This window comes from Salvia hispanica, chromosome 5 (genome assembly GCF_023119035.1).
Source record: "Salvia hispanica cultivar TCC Black 2014 chromosome 5, UniMelb_Shisp_WGS_1.0, whole genome shotgun sequence".
NCBI lineage: Eukaryota > Viridiplantae > Streptophyta > Magnoliopsida > Lamiales > Lamiaceae > Salvia > Salvia hispanica.
In genome coordinates, this window is record NC_062969.1 from 17,477,641 (window position 1) to 17,496,638 (window position 18,998).

Consider the following 18,998-nt stretch of genomic DNA (forward strand, 5'->3'; position numbering starts at 1 on the left):
AGGCCCGTGGTAGCGGGCTGTACGGCTCCAGTATACGTAACTAAAAGAGAGGCTACGATTAATAAAATGAAGGAAGCTCCACACCCTGCAAATAAGTAGGATTTCCTTTTGTATCCCTCAATTATTTCTTCACCATCGAAACCTTCTTCTTTCCTTCTTCAACCTCACTCTTTATTCACAACCAATTCATCATCGGCATTGAAGATCTTGAACTAGAAAAATACATTCCAGCTTCAATTTCGAGGCCAGTTCCACCCTTCATGAGAATTTTGTGTTCGAGATCTATACAATTTCAAAATTTTGAAAATTTCGTCTCAGCCCTTCAAAATTTCGAGATCAGTTCCCAGCCCTTCAAAATTTCAAAATAATTTCTCTGGTTTGTTGACGGCGGCGAGAACTAGAATGGGAGGATTCTACCTAGGGGTGGGTAAACGGTTTTCGGTTAACCAATAACCGAACCGAAACCGGTCGGTTATCGGTTCGGTACCGGTTATACGTTTTTGCTCTAAGTCGGTTATCGGTTATAACCGACGGGTAACCGATAACCGGTCGGTTATAACCGATAACCGAATTAAATTCAATTTTTATTTCAATTATATGTTTATTTAATACTAGAAGAAATTATAATTTACTTGGAAGAAATTGTAATTTATATCTAAATTTTGTCAAAGTCTCGTATTGCAATGTCAAAAAAATCCATTTTAATTTGTGTCACTAGCAATTATAGTATTATACTTATAAATTTATATCTCAAAGTCAATAAAGTGCTTAAGCATTACTATGTTAAATATAGAATAACCCTTCACTTATTATTGGAGAAAAGTTTTTAAATTATAGATCATGTAAAGTTTAAGACTTTTAAAGTGCCCAAACAATTTATGTATTACTTGTAAATATGAGTATAATAATAATAATAATAATAATAATAATAATAATAATAGTAGATGAAAAGTTAAAAGTTAAAACCATAAACAATTTTAATTTCAATTATATTTTTAATTAGTAATAAAAGAAATTGTAATTTACTTTTAAACTTTGTCACAATAGAAGAATCCGTAATTTACTTCCAAATTTTGTCAAAGTCTCATATTGCAAATTTGTAATGTCAAAAAATTCTATTTACTTATACTTATAATATCTCAAATTCAATAAATTTTCTAAATAGATTTTTATAAATAAGATCTCTCAAAGTTAACAAGTGCTTAAGCAATACTACTATTTTAAAAATAAGATAACCTTTCACTTATTATTAGAGAAAGATTTTAAAATTTTAGATCATTTAAAGTTTAAGCCTATTAAAGAGCCTAAACAATATATGTATTACTTGTAAATAGGAGTATAATAATAATAATAATAATAATAATAATAATAATAATAATAATAATAATAATAATAATAATAATAATAATAATAATAATAATAATAAAATAGATAACAAATTAAAAGTTAAAACCATAAATAATTTTAATTTTTATTATATTTTTAATTAACAATAGAAGAAATTGTAATTTACTTTCAAATTTTGTCACAATAGAAGAAATTGTATTTTACTTCAAAATTTTGTCACAATAGAAGAAGTTGTAATTTACTTCCAAATTTTGTTAAAGTCTCATAAGTCATATTGCAATGTAAAAAAAAGTCAAATTTTAATTTGTGTCACTATCAAATATCTCAAAGTCAAGTGTCTAAACATTCTTTTAAAAATAAGATCTCTTAAAGTTAATAAAGTGCTTAAGAATTAGTATGTTAAATCTTCACTTATTATTGAAAAAAAGTATTTTAAATTTCAACCGATTCGGTTAGTTTAGTTATAACCGATAACCGACCGATTCTAACCGAGTCGGTTAATTAAGTAACCAAACCGAAGATCGGTTCGGTTCCGGTTAGTTTTTGATGGAATTTTGGAGTCGGTTAACCGACATGTCGGTTCGGTTATTAACCGAACCGACCGAATACCCACCCCTAATTCTACCTTATATTTTGACTGCTAGGGCTTGAAAGGTTATAAGGGGCATTTGCTTAATTTACGGAGGACAAAATCATCATTGTTACAATTGCCCAATTATTAAATCATGCTTACCAAACATGGGTTACTCTAATGCAACATTCGTTTCATGAAAACCAAACACCCTACCCAGAAAATAAAACAATAGTTTAGTCAGATGCTTTTATGGCCTATGTAACTTGTGATTGGGTTTCAGAGTTAGCAAACGACTCCTAAGGATATCCATCGGCGGTCCAGTGATTATTTTCGGTGCCGATTTGTAGGCACCTTTTTTAATGAGATAACTGCCTGAAAGTTGCTCTATACTCAAAGACGACAAATATCGATTTCCTGAGCACTAGATTAAGAATGAACTGAGTGTCGTATCATCCCTTGAATTTTCTCGTTTTCAATATGTATTCCTTAGAAATTTTCTCTTTGTCCAAAAGAAATGTTAGAAATCAAGTGAAACTAAGGGCTGGTTTGATTGCCTACATATCCTAGATATCTCATCCTATCCATGAGTTGTTGAGTGTTTGTTTGCCATGAGAGTCTAGCACTATGACCCGGTATAAACAAGCAAACCCGGAACTGTTCACATTGTTTAACCCAAAAAAGTCACATATGACTAACCCCCAAAAAGCCACCGATTGTCCAATATCTCTAAATTCACGATATACATTTCTAATTGTACATACTAAATTACCCCTGCAATTATTGCCTCCACCAACCAACAACTACACAAAATTATATTCGAAAGTTCCCAAAATCAATTGAACGGCAAACACGCTCATTCAGAATTCGGAGAACAAATGAAATTGGCCGATTCTTGCTAGGTAAAGTTTCTAGAACATTGGGCTAATTGGGATTCACATTTCTTCGGTTTTCAGGTTAGTCCAGTTGGAAGGACCATCGTTTTGGGAGAAGGCGCAATGGACAGAGAAGATGAACGAGTGAAATTGGGTTTCGATGAAGCAAATATGCTGAATTATGTGTAATTTTTTGTTTGTTGTTTTCCCAATTTGTTATGTTTTCTTGCTTAATATGGATGTGAATCATGGAAATCCAATTAAGAAAGTTTTTTCTTATACAATTTTAGAAATTGGGTGGAAGATTGTGTATGAGATGGTTGGTTTCATTCCACTTTCTTTGGTAATTTGAAGGAAGTGGTGTTTGTAACTGCACAAACGATTTTAATTGCTCATACACTACTTTACAGAAATGGTTAAAATGGTGTACATAACTTGTGTTTCGTTGCGATAACTTGTACCACCCTTGATTTGTTGATCTACGGTCACTGAATAAATGCATATTACCTCTAAATTGTACATATTCAGCACTTTTCTGTTACTTGTCCATATAGGTTGAACAGAAATGTCATGCATTGACGACGACACTGATTTTGCTTGAGAAAATTCTAAGAAATTAACCATCGAATAAACCTCCTTCTTATAAGTTTGAGTTCGCACCTTGTGTCCTCAGCGAATCCCAATAGCTGAATAGACAATGTTAAATTTGTGAGCGGGAACGAAAATTGGGTTTTACCGCCAAGGTGGTAGACGAGGACAAAACTGCCATTTCGAAAAATTAATGAGGATAGTTATGTCCCTATTTATCTATATCAGTGATTATACTTTCCATATCAAACAGAAGTTAACAAAACATATGAAAAAAATCGGACCAACCAAACAACATACTACGATAGCTACTCCATATCTAAATCATAAATTATGGAGTGTTTCTATCAAATCCTATCAAACTCTATATAGGCAATCAAACCAGCCCTAAGGGTGTAACTCCGTCCCAATAAATATGAAACGTTTGCTTTTTGACACATGATTTTATGTAGTGTTGTTTTGTAAATTAAGGAAGAGAGAGTAAAGTAAGAGAAAAAGGAAAAGTAGAGATAAAGTTATTTCTATTTTAAGAAACGTTTCATTTTTAATGTGACATTGTATTTTGTACGTTTTACTTCTTCCATTTCGGCAAAAGACTCCTTATTCTGATCCTCCGGCGCCGCTTATAGAAAATCATATCAAAGTACAAATCCGTCAAAATCAGCCATCAAATATGCAAAACCTCAATACATTTCGCATTACATAAACACTACTTGAGCTATTTCAACACCACAGTAGCCTACTGAAGAAGAACTCTACGCTGAAGAAGAACGTACTGACAGCCATGGATAAAAAAGACGCCTCAAAATTAAACATAGCGATTATCCACCCTGATCTTGGAATAGGTAAGATCTCACTATATTTGATCTAACTTTTTTCTATATTCGTTCTTTCGCATTGAATTTCGATTTTAAGGTTATCTCTCATGGAATTGGGATATTGTGAGATGAATAGTTAAACCCTGTTTGATTATCGTGATTGAATTGTAATTGAATTGTAATTATCGTGATTTTAGGTTTTAATATCAAATTTAGGCATTTAACTGGAGGCATGGTTAAATGTTTAAAATCATAGCAAAAATCTTCACGCTGATACAGTTGTGTGATGGTGCCTTTTCATTATCACATAATTTTGCTCTGATTAAGAGTTTGAAGTTGTCTCTGTAGGGGTATTGAAGAGGATTTTATGTGCTGTTCTTCACTTTTCTGAGAATCTTACTTGTGTGGTAGATTTGTTTCCTGTATGTAGCAATCTAGTCGTATATACATCTATTAATCCTCTAGAATGATAGTATTTCATATTTTGTGCAAGAAAACCGTTTGTGATTCAGGTTAAGTATGATGCTTTATGGTAAACATTTATCTTCTTCAGTTTGTGTGATTGTTAATGAGTGTTTCCTTCTTTATAATGGGATGTAATGTCATGAGAATTATCTTAGTGTTTCTCAAAAGCTTTATTCTAAAGAGCCTGTCAATTTGTATCCAGTACCAGAGATGGATTCGGGACAATATTGAATATATTGCTTATCCTTGCTTTATTCCATTTAATTCTTTCATTTAACAATGCCTAAGCTTTCCACAATGTTAGGTGGAGCGGAGAGGTTAATTGTCGATGCTGCTGTGGAGCTCTCATCTAACAGTCACAATGTTCATATATTTACATCGCATCACGACAAAATGCGTTGTTTTGAGGAGACGGTGTCTGGTCTGTACAGCTTTTCCTTTATTCTCTTGAATGCATTTATGCATGCATTTTGTATGGATTTTTTGTTTTTAATAATAATTGAACATGGGCAGGTATCTTTCCAGTTACTGTGTACGGCGCTTTTCTTCCCCGACATATTTTTTATCGTCTCCATGCAGTTTGTGCATATCTGAGGTGTATCTTTGTTGCTCTTTGTGTATTATTTTTATATCCGTCTTTTGACATTATACTGGTGGATCAAGTCTCCATTGTCATCCCGCTGATGAAGTTGAAAAAGCTATCCAAGGTTAAGGACCACTTAAAATGACTCATTGCTTTACTTTTACCTTAATCAGTTCACAATAATTTACATGTTCTGTGCTTTCATTCTCTCTTTGTATAGGTAATATTTTATTGCCATTTTCCAGACCTATTACTGGCTCAACACACAACCATTCTTAGGAGAATCTATCGGAAACCTATAGATTTTCTAGAAGAAATGACAACGGGTATCGTCAAGCTTTTGTTTGCTTTTATGCCCAACTTTTTTATATCATCTTTGTTTTGTTTTATATTGCACTCATGCTATTTTTATTTTTTTGTGGGCTCATCTGTTTGGTCTATTGTAGGTATGGCTGATTTAATTCTTGTAAACAGCAAATTCACAGCATCTACATTTGCGAAGACTTTCAAGCAATTAAACTCACGAGGGGTTAGACCTGCCGTGCTTTATCCAGCGGTTAACGTGGATCAGTTTGACAAACCTAGTGCTTCTAAGTAATGCACTTTACCTAATCTCTTGTTATCTTTAAGTTATATTATGATTGTTAAAAAGGGTCATATTACATTTTGAATTTACCTCACTTCCGGAAGCACAAAACGTGACAGAAAACACATTTCTTTACAGGTTGACATTTCTTTCTATCAATCGGTTTGAGAGGAAAAAGAACATTGAACTAGCTATATCTGCTTTTGCTATGCTCTACAATAGCCTACAGCATGATAACAGAGAGGAGCTTTCTTTGGTTATTGCTGGTAAGGTCCATCTCTTATCTTCAGTATGTGTATCAGAAATATTTAACTATTGACTTTTCTGTTATTTCACCTGTTCCTTTGTAAGTCAAGAACTGTATCGCATGCGAGTATCTTTCAACGTGCATGAATATGATAAATCATATGAAGCCTGGTAGAATTTGCTTTGCGTAAATTGAATTATTATACTGATTTTCTTGCAAAGGGGTCATCGTATAACACTTCAAGTTATTTCATACATATATATCCTGTTCGTTCATGTGTAAGAAGCTCTTGCTTCTTTCTTATGTGTTCCAATTTTAGTTGTGTTTCAACTTGTGAAGATTCATACTTCGCTGACTTCTGAAGCTGTTCACCGAGACATGTCTTTGATATGGTCATATGGATAACAAGATCATATGTTTTGAATCTCTCAAGTCTCATTTGATATTCCTTTGTTTATGTTTATGGAAGTATCTTAGACAGCAACCTTAGAATCATTAAGCATGTAGAAATTTACTTATTGATCCTTTAACAAATACTTTAGTTCCTTAATTGAACACTTTGTTCATTTCTGGTTCTCACAAGTAACAGATTGTACACAGTTTCTCATTTCAGTTTCGACTGTCTTAAAACTTGATACATTCTTAATGAGTTTCTGAATCTATGGCTGGTGCTGGATGCTCAGATTCTTATGTACTTGTATGCCAGGTGGCTTTGATAAACGGCTGAGGGAGAACGTCGAGTATTTGGAGGAACTGAAAACCTTGGCAGAACAGGAAGGCATATCCGACCGTGCCCAATTCATCATGTCTTGTTCTACACCCGAACGTAACACTCTTCTTTCACAATGCCTCTGTGTGCTCTACACACCCAAGGTCTAGAATACCGAACCCTCTGCAGAATTGATCGATTGATTAGCTTTACTACAACCCTCCTAAGATGACATTAGCTGTGCAGGATGAGCATTTTGGCATTGTCCCGATAGAAGCCATGGCTGCCCACAAACCAGTAATCGCATGCAATAGTGGGGGTCCAGTCGAGTCAATAAAGAATGGAGTAACCGGATACCTCTGTGAGCCTACCCCTCGAGACTTCTCGGTTGCCATGTCTAATTTTGTTTGTGATCCTCTGTTGTCGACAACCATGGGTGAGGAGGCACGGCAGCATGTCGTGGAGACATTCTCTACGAAGACATTCGGTCAGCGCCTAAATGCCTATGTTGTCGATACTGCTCTTCATAGAAAGATAGAGTGAAGTGAATATAGCAGAATCAAGATTGTGATTCTAACTCTAGATTCTTCTTCGCAACCATACAAAAGTTTTGCTCATTTTTGTCTATTTTAAGATCATTTAACACAGAATTATAGTACTTCTCTTTGCTATATAAATCTCTCTCTCAACAAGAGAACACACCCACATACAATATTAAGTGTCGTGGATCGATCCTAATTGAAGTTTAATAAATTCTGATTGGATTTAATTAGGCGGATGCACATAAATTTTTTGCCCCAAGATAAAGTGTCGTCTAATTCACCTTCACTTTGAGTCTTCTATATTATTCTTCATTACTTTACTTTCTCTCCACTTTAATTATTTATTATTATTTTTTTAAAATATATGCCGAAAAGCAGTTAACCACTTGAGATGACACGAATGGAATATTAGTTGGTTTGGTACGTTCCTTTGAGGCTTCAACCACACTCTTGCGTGTCAATAGTTTGAGGATGTGATATAAAAATTGAAGGTTGAATTTAATCACTTGTACAAAAATAATGTCAAACTTTATTTTTTCATCATATGTAATCACTTCCAATAATGCTTATGCATCAAAAAAATGATTGAAACCAGCATGAGTTTCAATAGTATAATAATCAACTTCATTCAAACTCCCAGTATAATCTTTATGACTACTCCTAGGCGTTACGTATTCATAATACTTTAACAAATTTCATATTTTAATTCTTGTCATAGTATTAAAAGTTGCTTGTAAATCTACCTTCGTTTACTAAATATAGATTATTTTTTCCTTTTTGGTCTGTTATAGAAATTTAATATTTTAAGAAATGAAACCACAATCTATTAACACTAATTTCACTATCTTTTCTCATCATTTTTTTAAATTTATTCATTGTTTTTCCGCTGTCTTACTTTATTAATTTTATAATATTAAAATTCATTTCATTTAAAAAATTTCTATTTTTGTAAATAGAGAGAATTATTATTATTATTATTATTAGTTATAAAGTGTATCAAAAAATTAAGTACATGCTCATCTTCTAAAGTGGCGGGAAAATCGTCTTCTAAAAGTGGTGGGAAAATCGTCGGATATATTTATCTCATTACCATTTTGACCCATTTTCTCTCAAGCACGCAGACGGAGACGACTGAAGCGGCGCTGCTCTCAAGATACGCCGTCTCCACCGCATTTCCAGCAGAAGGTAAATGACCTTTCTTATTCATATTCAACACTCGACACTTTCTATCACTATGTTTTTAGCCCATTTCCTATCTGTTTTTTGGATTTCGCTGCAAATTGAAGATTATTTTACTCTTTTTTAGGCGTTGTTGTAAAACTATAGCTTCCATGTATTTTGCTTGTTGTGGATATTGTTTTAGCGGTAGTATTGTGTAATGCGTTAGGGTTCTCTGGCTTATATTTAATTTTTTTTGTAATCCTGCATTTTGATGTTTTAATATTAAGATTAAGATTGTTTTGCAGCAGATTTTTGGTCACTTATAACCTAAATTATTTTTGTGGAATGGATTAGGGATTAGGCCAACATTCAGTTTGTAATATTAGGATTTGGAGACCTACATTTTGTTACTTTGACCAGATTATTATTTTGCTGCTGCTCTGATTTCACTTTTTTTTTTTTTTTGTGTGTTAATGATGAAGGTGAAAGATGAAAACTGGTGATAATTCCAAAATGGGGGAAGATTTCTTCAAATATCTACCGTCAACAATCATAATAAATATCCTCTCAAGACTCCCCACTCGAGCAGTTATGGACTGCAAGTGTGTTTGTAAGCCGTGGCTCGGTCTGCTCACTACTCCTGAGTTTGTGAATTCACATGTGTCTAGATCAGTCCCGGGCATTGCTGTTGAATCATGCTCACCACACTCGTGCAAAATCATTGAATTTGTGGATGAGCTTGACCCCAACTTTGATAAGAAGTGTAGTTCGGAAGCAATCTTCAAATTTGATGAGAAGCATCGTTGGGAAGTTACCTTCAACTTCAGATTCCCTTTTGATGGATATATTATTAGTTCAGCTAATGGTTTGATCTTTCTAAGAGACTTTGGATTTGATCATGATGATCTTATCCTGTGGAATCCAATCACACGTGACTATATCAAGCTCCCTTGTCCTCGACAAACCTCACCAAAAGTTCGGAATGCCTTGGATAACTTTGGATTTGGAGTGAGCGGAACGACTGGACTATATAAGGTGGTTAGGGTTTTCGCTGAAACACCACAACGACAAGAGGGTTTCAAAAATGCTTGCCAAGTATATACAGTTGGAACCGGAACTTGGAGAAATGTTCCCTTTGGTAAGCCGCTCAGGTTTTGTGACGACACTAGAGGGGCACATTTAAATGGAAATCTTTATTGGATGGTAGCGAAAAGAACAAAAGGCTTTTGTAGATGGATTTCTTGCTTTGATCTTGAAACAGAACTTTTTAGCACCTTTGCTGCACCTCCTCCTCGTGGTAGAGATATTCTCTTTGGTAGGTCACTCTGTGTTTTGAGAGATTGCCTTTGTGTAAGCGACATTTCACACTATCGGTGCGACCTTTCAGACAAAGACGAAGGGTGCGACCTTTCAGACAAAGACGAAGTGTGTGACCTTCCAAATGAAGGGTGCGTTATAGTCTGGTTGATGAAGGAAGATGACCACAGTTGGACAAAGATATTTGTCATCCCCGATGTTGAACGACTTGCTGGTATAGGTCATATCTGGCCGATTATAATTTTTGAAAATGGTGACGCTTTGATGGAATGGGATGATGGCATGATATTCTACTACTCCAACATGACAGAAAATGTGTACTACGAGATCAAGTCTATAGAGGGTCATGATCCCTCTACGATCATGTATTCCTCGAGCTTTGTCTCTCTCAAGAGTTTTGCGATGGAGAATGTAAGCTCACTAGCTCATTATGAGTTGTGAATGTAGTTTCTTTCATGTCTGATGGAGAAATGCATGAATGCTGAGGAACATTAGAGATTGAACCTCTTTTGCTAAGATAGTATTTGTAGTTTCTTGGGTTTTATTTTGAGATCTGGAGTAGCTTTCTTGCTATAATATATGAAAATGCTGGATCTTTTAGGGCCAATTCAGATGAAAAATAGATTGATGAATAAATTGTTATTGTGTTAGATATCTAAGTTATTAATATGATTAAAATTTAGTATTGCAATTGTAGAAAAAAACCAATGAATAGTCGTCATTCTTATATAATACTACTACGAATTTCCAAACCTCTGGTATGATAACCTTGAAAAATAATACCCCCCTTCAAATGTACTGTGTGCTTGGTGGCTTGGTGATCCTCCAACCTGAGGAGACTACACTCGAGTGTGTGATGTGACACAAATGTCCGGGGATCAAGCTTGGTGATCCTCCAACTTGAGGAGACTACACTCGAGTGTGTTATGAGGAGACTACACTCGAGTGTGTGATGTGACATAAATGTCCGGGGATCAAGCTTCGGATGCGGATGGTTCCAGTCTTATTCGACGACATGGACGCTCTCGATTGGATCCTGAGGGCCAATAAACTCTTCAATGGTCACTCATATGGATCTCGCATTCATTGCTTTATCTGGTCCAATCCTTATGTGGATTTGAATTCCCAGACAACGATATCCTTCACTCTTGTAGGATCAATTTCGCTAATGGATTCATACGATCACACATAACTAGTACAAGAAGCATTTGGTGGCAGGAACATGTTTTTTTTGCAATCTTAGATACAACCTTATTTACCATTGTCCTCCAGAAATCTTGCAAGTCATCTTAGGTATTGGAGGAATATTCCAAGAATGATGGTCTGTCTAGTGACATTGCCACGGCCAAGCTTGAGCCAAAAGACTATGGTGGGATGCACTACACTTCGTGGACTCGATCCCAATCTTGAGGACATGCTTCTTAGCCATTTGTTATTCCATTAACATCTGCATTCCATTCATAATTTTATTCATTGACTCTTATTCAATTTCATCATGTCAAGTAGTATAATCTTAACATACTAACTTATAACTCTGTTTATCTCAAGTTAATTTAATCGTATTCCATATTGGAAATTTTCGAGTTAAATGAGTCATATGAATTTTTTGTGATATTATTAACATTTTTAATCTCTCCTATTTATTTTATTGCCACTAATTTATTATATATTCCATCCCAACTAAACTAATTAGATACCAGTGTACATCTCACTTGACATGAGATAGGCACTTACTATAAATGCAATAAATCTTGTTATTATAAAATTATGATGATAAAAGTTGTAGGTAAGTACCTAGTTGTTAGAAGCTCCTTAAAACAGCCATACACCTTCTTAATCACATGTTTGCATGAGGTTTCTTCGATTGTTTTGGTTAGGGAGGCCACTATATCTTTGTTTCTTTGTTGTCTACTAATGTAACTTACTTAATTTGTGGTGTTTTATACCCCAGCTAAAAAATAAAATAAAATAAAATAAAAATACAATGGCCCCTTGTATTTTGAATGAATCAGTCAAATAATAAAGTTGAACGCTGAATGATGAAAATGTTCATCGAACAATTCATTTTCGGGAAAATATTGTTTTTTATAAATGTAGTAATGATCCAATAATTCTACTGAAAAATTGGCATGACACCAAAATATAATTAAATCAGAGGTGAAAATAAGGAATGTATTAAAGCAGGTGGAACATGGTGGGGCACATCTATCCTTATCTTTATGGATCATCTAATTTTGGTGTAAAAAGTTTGGTAGGAAGCAGTCTTCTCTTCACCAACGCGCTCATAATCATCTTCATGTTCACACATACCATACACGTATTATGAAACCTTTAGTCTCACACGTTAGCTCTCTCTAACGCTCGACCAATTAACACACACGAACCATATATAATTTCATTGATAACATATTTTCTAATCACCCTAAAAAAATGATCAATTATTAATCATGTTTGATTTACATCTAAACACACATACTATATAAAACGGAAATTGTAAAATATTTTAGCTACCATTTTAACTTAAAAAATGGAATGGTCAGAATTCAGAAACGCGCTATTTTAATGCAGAGCAGTAATCCACTATTTACATCTTTTAATTCTTATAATACTATTTAATTAATAATTCAGGTCATATTTTTGGCTTTGAACTAGTAGATTCGGCTGTATAATTAAATACTACTACCAGCTAGCTAGTCATATGATTATAATTATGGATGGATTTAAAATACAAAACAAGATTACGAATTGTTGTAGTTTTATGATATATTAATTGATAACTTTAAGAATAATTTTGAAATATTTTTTCCACCTATTTTTTTGTTAATTTTTTTGAAGTTCGATACATCATAAATTATACGGTGAATACTCGTGTACTAGTATAACTAGGCCTGCTTAACCGGTTCTCTGGTTCTCGGGTACCCGGTACCGGAACCGGAACCGGCCGGGTAATTGAGGAACCGGGAACCGGAAAAACCGGTTTCGGTTTCGGTTCTTATGCTTTCGAAAATTCCGGTTCCGGTTCTACCCGGAACCGACCGGTTCTTACCCGGAACCGAATAATATATATCAATTTTAGAGATTATAAAATTTAAATATAAATTAAAATATTAAACTAAGGATATTTCATTTGTTTTATTATTCTTAAAATATTTTTGATTATCCTATTAGCAAAAGTGATTACTGCCTTTGCAAAACGAAAGTACTATTACTTTTTGTGATCAATCTTCAATCTTTCGCACCATTTGTTGATTCGCTCCTATTATGATAACTCAAAAATAATTGATTTTTAAAAAAAATAACTCATAATTAATTAAGATTTTTTTATTAAAATAATCAAGTTTAAAGTGAATGATTAAATGAATTAATATATCGATTTTTTTCTAAAATCAAAATAGAGTAATTAAGATTTTGGTCTTTTGAATATTATTGCCTTATTAGAATATTAGTTGTATAGTCGTATTTTGTTGTGCATAGATTTTAATTTTTAGTGTTAGATTTTTTAGTAATTTATTAAATTATTGTTTTAGGTATTTAAATATTGGTTGATGCATATTGTTATCTTGTTGATTTGCATTTTTTTTATGTTTATTTGAACTTTTAGGTATTAACTATTTTAGGTATTTATTGAATTATAGTTTTTAGGTATTGGAAAATTGGATGATGAATATTGTTATTTTATTGATTTGTATTTGTTTGAATTTTTCGGTATTAATTGTTATATTTCTAGATGTTGAATTATTTAAAAAAAAAACTACAAATCGGTTCCGGTTCGGAACCGGAACCGACCGGTTCTTACCCGACCGGTTCGGAACCGGAACCGGCCGGATCCGATTCCGGTTCTGGTTCCCAAATTTATGAAAATTTGTAACCGGGTACCCGATCAACCGGACCGGATAGAACCGGAACCGGCCGAATAAGCAGGCCTAAGTATAACATTATCAGAGTTCTAAAATTCAATGTTGTTTCTGAAAATTTGGTGTTCTTTCATACGAATTATATGTTTATATTTACATTGTACTAGTATTCTAGGAGTGGCAAATCGTGCGTGTTGTGTCGTTATCGTGTTGACACGATAACGACCCGACACGATAACAACAAACACGAACATGACCTATTAAGAAAACTCCAAACACGAACACGAACACGGCACGCTATCCTCAGACACGAACACGACACGAATCCATTAACGTTACGAACTATTTTGGGTCAACATGACACGATAACAAAACATATATGACACGACACAATAATGACACTATAATAATATTATAATATATTAGTATTATTTCTTAACGTGTAACACGAACACGACACGAAGTTAACGTGTCGTTATCGTGTTGACACGATAAGGATACAGACCCAATAAGCTTTGACACATACCCATTAATTTCGTGCGGATTCGTTTCGCGTTATCGTGTCGTGCCAAAAATTGTTCATTATAGTAGTACTTTAGAATTAAGGAGAAACTAAAATGAAAATATATAAACAATACAAATAAATTGTCATACAATGTGATCTCTATTCCATTTCTACCTTTATTTAATTCCTATCATTAGAAGGAGATCTTCATTTCATTTAATATTTGCCTCTAGAATATTCTTAGTATATATTGAGGGGAGGCCGCATCAAATATCAATTCACATTTGACCAAATGGAGAACACACTAGCATCAAGTTGCAAAAATTTTAAACTGAACCACTAAAAACTGTTTAATGTTAAAAAAATGAATCTTCAATTAATTTGCATAAGCAATAAAAAAAAAATGAAGATTGATTTGGTTTTAAGCAATAAAAAAATTGAAGATTTGGTTTTCTCCGGTGGGCCGATGATATAATCTCGATGTCTCATTTTGACTCTTTTTAACAATATATTATGGCTCTTTATGTGAAATATTAACAAGAATAATAAAGCCACGTCTATAAAGCACGAATTTAAATGATACAAATAATAGGTAATAGAAATAAGCATTATATTTTTATATACTACTACTACTACTACTTATTAAATATATAAACAAAATAAATTAGTGGAATATGAGATTTATTCTATAAAAATTATAAAAAATTAAAATTCAAAATTTCCAAAATAGCGATACTAAGACCAATTCGAAAGTAAAAAAAAAAAAAAAACTATTTCTTACCACTTATCTTATGAGTTCAAAAGGTAAGTATACCTTAAAAAATAATAGATTCTAAATTAAAGAAGCTATAATATCTTTTCAAATCATTTCCATAAGAAAACAACTTTTGTTAAAAGAAATGTAAACATGATAGTACAATATTGTATTCTTTAATTTCCATTTATCTCACTCCATCTCTCTCCTTTGGATCAGACTTTCTCTCTCTATATCTATATCTGTAACCACACAGCGCACAGACCAAACCAGACCAGACCTTCGGTTTAAACATAAAAAAAAAGAAAAAGAAAAACACAAGCCCGATGTTCTCTGGGATCTCGTAATTGTAACAAACGGAAATGACGAGGCGGTGCTCGCATTGCAGCCACAACGGCCACAACTCCCGCACCTGTCCCAATCGAGGCGTCAAGCTTTTCGGCGTCCGATTGACTGATGGCTCCATCCGGAAGAGCGCTAGTATGGGCAACTTGACCCATTACATGGGCGGCGGCGGCGGAAGTGGGAGCGCTGCTCATAACTCCCCCGCTGACACCCCTGACCACCCCTCTCCCGCCGATGGCTACGCTTCTGAAGACTTCGTTGCTGGCTCCTCTTCCAGCCGTGAGCGGAAAAAAGGTTTATTTTATTATTTGCTTATTAGGTTTTGTGGTTGTAATTTGGGGTATGTGTTTGGATCTGATTAATTTTGGTCTAGTGTTGATTTTGGATAAAATTGAATCAGAATTGAACGAGCTTTTACTGTTTTTGGGTTTAGTGTAGAGTGTTGGAGCCTTTAGATAAGGGTCGGTGTAAGATTGAATTTCCGGGTCGGCATGTTATTCAATTTGTGTGCTATTCTGATTCTCTGTGTGATTTTTAGGCTTATTTTGGTTTCTGAATTCAAGTGCTTGAATGATTCGGGAAGAATGTGAAACTAATGTGACTGTTATTTATCATGATCATATGTGATTTTTGCCTCTTATGGAATTTAATTGTACTTGGAAACTTCTTGAAAAAACTGAAATTTGTGTAAATGATAGTATAATCTAAAATCTTGGTTTTTGTGGTGTTCTATTTCTTCTGTTTATGAGAGAACAGAATGATAGCACGAATATCTGAGTTGTCTGATTGTTGGATGGGAAAGCACTCTGTCTCTGCTATACACTGGTCTGGTCCGACTTATTTGTTAAATTTCGATGTCTAAACCATTCCTAAAAATCTGTCTCTACTTTGGGTGTCCATGATGGCGGCTTGAATGCTAATACACAGGGAAAATGATATAAGAACTAAACATGGATCCTGAAAATGATTATATGCAAAATTTGAGCGAAATAACCGAGCCATGTGGAATATATTTGCAATATTCAATGCTTATACTCTAAAGGGGGAGTCGAAGATGTAGGCTGAAGTTTTTGGGGTGGGGTCAGGTTAAGGTTTCAAAGATGTGCTGATACTATGATTGGCTCATACGATATCTTTTGTCCTTGATCAAATTTCAGTTTAGAATACCATTAATACTTGTCATAGCCATTCAAGAAGTTGGTTCCTTTCAATGATTCCAAGATTCTATTTTTTTTTCCTCTCGTTGTTATTATATCTGGTCTTTTCCTTAACTTTGCACTTTTATTTCCTAGGAGTGCCTTGGACAGAAGAGGAACATAGGTTATTTCTGATTGGCTTGCAAAAGCTTGGTAAAGGTGATTGGCGTGGCATTGCACGGAATTATGTGGTCTCTAGAACACCCACTCAGGTTGCTAGCCATGCCCAAAAGTACTTCATCAGACAGAGTAATGTGTCAAGGAGGAAGAGACGCTCAAGCCTATTCGATATTGTTGCCGACGAAGTAAGCCTCCTTATTTCTCAACGCTACGTATATCTTTACACATTTAGTAGGCCCTTAATGACTCTTAGCTATATGCAAAACATGATGTATGCTTATGGAACAGACGGCTCCAGTTATCCACTTTTTTCTTGGAAAAAGGTTATCGATCTGATTATAGGCAGATGATAGATATAGACCATGTTAAGCTCTGTAAAACGCCATCCATATTATTCAAATGTTGAATTTCTTCTTCTGCAGTCCGCCGATACTACTGTTATGTCGAGAGATTTTTTCCCTGTGAATCATTCTCAAGCCGAGACACAAAGCAGCGTTCCAGCAGCTCCTACTGCTGTGGATGAAGACTGTGAATCCATGGGATCTGCAAACTCCAACGACGGGGACACTGCTCTGACAAACCCGGAGGGCTCTCAATATCCTTACCCTGTCATGTATCCTGCTTATGTCGCTCCTCTCTTCCCGTTGCCCGTCCAGTTTTGGCCTGGATACAATACAGAGCCCGCCATAGCAGAAACCCATGAAGTGGTGAAGCCAACTGCTGTGCATTCGAAGAGCCCTATTAATGTGGACGAGCTCGTTGGTATGTCAAATCTAAGCTTAGGGGAATCCATCGGGGATGGCGGGCCGTCAGCCCTCTCCCTAAAACTCGTCGAGGGCTCTGCGAGACCTTCTGCGTTTCAGGCTAACCCGGCTTCCGGCACTTCAGACATGAGTCACAATCCGATTCATGCCGTCTAGAATGCAGGAAAGAACATGTTGGTTGTGTCGTTGTTAATAGAAGATGATAGTGTTTAGAGTGGGTTTTGTTAAGTTATAATTTTCTGTTAGGTTGTCATAATAAGTGTGTTTTAGGAAGGATTAACTCAACCTCAGCTTAACTCTGTAGACGCCAGAAAACTTGTTTTTCAAATTATTTGAATCTTTCACAATTAATGTGCATACTTATGTGATGTGTACATATTTCTCAATGATCAAACACTACTTGTATTGATCTCACGAGTGGTTTTCATTGTTTGACTGTTTGTAAAAGTATCATCAACCATTTCATATGGATTATGGAATATAAAAAAAATATACATTATTAAAACCTATTATTACACGATAAATTTGGTACTGTTTTCGTCCCATAAAAATAAAGATATTTAGAGCGATATGAGTTTTAATGCATAATTGGTAAAATAAGAGAGAGATGAAAAAAAATAATTGGAATTTGATTAATGGAGAGTGGGGATAGAGTATTACACAACTATAATTTGTCATAACATGATTAAAACTTAATCACAATATAAATTTTAATAATAAAATTAAAGTGTAACACTTTTTTAAATAATAAAAATAATACTCCCTCCGTATTATAGTAATAGAGTCATTTTGCTATTTTGGTATGTTCCATAGTAATAGAGTCATTTTCCTTTTTAGTAAGAGTGAATTACATTTTTAGGTTCTATACTTTCAGCGACGAACATTTGCGGTACCTATACTTGCAAAATATCATTTGCGGTACCAAGACTATACCACTTTCTCATTTCAGGTGTTTTTTCACTTTTTGACCAAATTTTCGGACAAAATCACCCCTAAAGGCCTAAAGGGCATTTTTGTACATTATACTACAAAAGTAGGCGCCATTTTCTCACAGTGAAATGTGTGTATGTCATTTCAAATACCTGCTTCCTCTATTTCCTTTATCCTCCATCTTTCTTCCTCTTTATAAATATGGAGTATTATATTTCTTCTTTTCTTTTTCCTAATTTTTCTCTCTTCTTCTTTATAAACTTCCCACTCTCATATTCCTATAAATCCTATGTCTTCTATTAGAGCATCCGCATAAATCAACACGCACGCTTCTAAGATCTCAAGAACATGTACTTGCATTTCATTTATGCTTCGACCTTGTACATCTGATCCCGCGCATGGTTACGCGAATGGAGAGTGTACTCGAAAAGGTGGTGGAGGCGGAGACCGGACCTCGCGGCGATGGGATCCGCCACTGGCACCGCTGCGCCCGCTTCTCGTCCACCGGCGGGGGCGACCGAATGAAGGAGGGGATGGAAACTCCTCAAAGATCCGGGGACGCCGGGTGGGGATCCGCTTGGGCTGGCCGGGCCAGAGTAGGCCGCGCAGGTAGTTCGCCCAAGCCGCTGCCACCTAAAGATCGCACTCCCGCCCCGAACTTCTAATCCTTCAAAGAATGCTACACTCCTGCATAATAACTCCTATACTTTCCTCCATGTGA

The 18,998-nt window shown here is 34.9% G+C and overlaps 3 protein-coding genes across 4 annotated transcripts; all 3 read left to right on the top strand.

Moving 5' to 3' along the window:
• Positions 1-3,960: 3,960 nt before the first annotated feature.
• LOC125186878 (alpha-1,3/1,6-mannosyltransferase ALG2-like) lies at positions 3,961-7,460 on the top strand. 2 transcript variants are annotated; one of them, XM_048083356.1, is made up of 9 exons: positions 3,961-4,226; positions 4,969-5,085; positions 5,178-5,259; positions 5,328-5,371; positions 5,493-5,573; positions 5,694-5,841; positions 5,972-6,099; positions 6,787-6,953; positions 7,036-7,460. In XM_048083356.1, the coding sequence occupies exons 1-9, from the start codon at positions 4,166-4,168 to the stop codon at positions 7,330-7,332; spliced, it is 1,125 nt and encodes a 374-aa protein (XP_047939313.1). In that variant the 5' UTR covers positions 3,961-4,165; the 3' UTR covers positions 7,333-7,460. The 2 variants fall into 2 exon arrangements, with proteins under 2 accessions (XP_047939313.1, XP_047939312.1); XM_048083355.1 differs by having other exon boundaries at positions 5,178-5,371; positions 5,468-5,573.
• A 991-nt stretch (positions 7,461-8,451) lies between these two features.
• On the top strand, positions 8,452-10,410 carry LOC125191083 (putative F-box protein At3g10240). The gene is made up of 2 exons (XM_048088544.1): positions 8,452-8,516; positions 8,975-10,410. The coding sequence occupies exon 2, from the start codon at positions 8,982-8,984 to the stop codon at positions 10,248-10,250; it is 1,269 nt and encodes a 422-aa protein (XP_047944501.1). The 5' UTR covers positions 8,452-8,516; positions 8,975-8,981; the 3' UTR covers positions 10,251-10,410.
• Positions 10,411-15,110: 4,700 nt separating this feature from the next.
• On the top strand, positions 15,111-17,694 carry LOC125186552 (transcription factor KUA1-like). The gene is made up of 3 exons (XM_048082932.1): positions 15,111-15,561; positions 16,560-16,768; positions 17,006-17,694. The coding sequence occupies exons 1-3, from the start codon at positions 15,285-15,287 to the stop codon at positions 17,501-17,503; spliced, it is 984 nt and encodes a 327-aa protein (XP_047938889.1). The 5' UTR covers positions 15,111-15,284; the 3' UTR covers positions 17,504-17,694.
• The last annotated feature ends 1,304 nt before the right edge of the window (positions 17,695-18,998 follow it).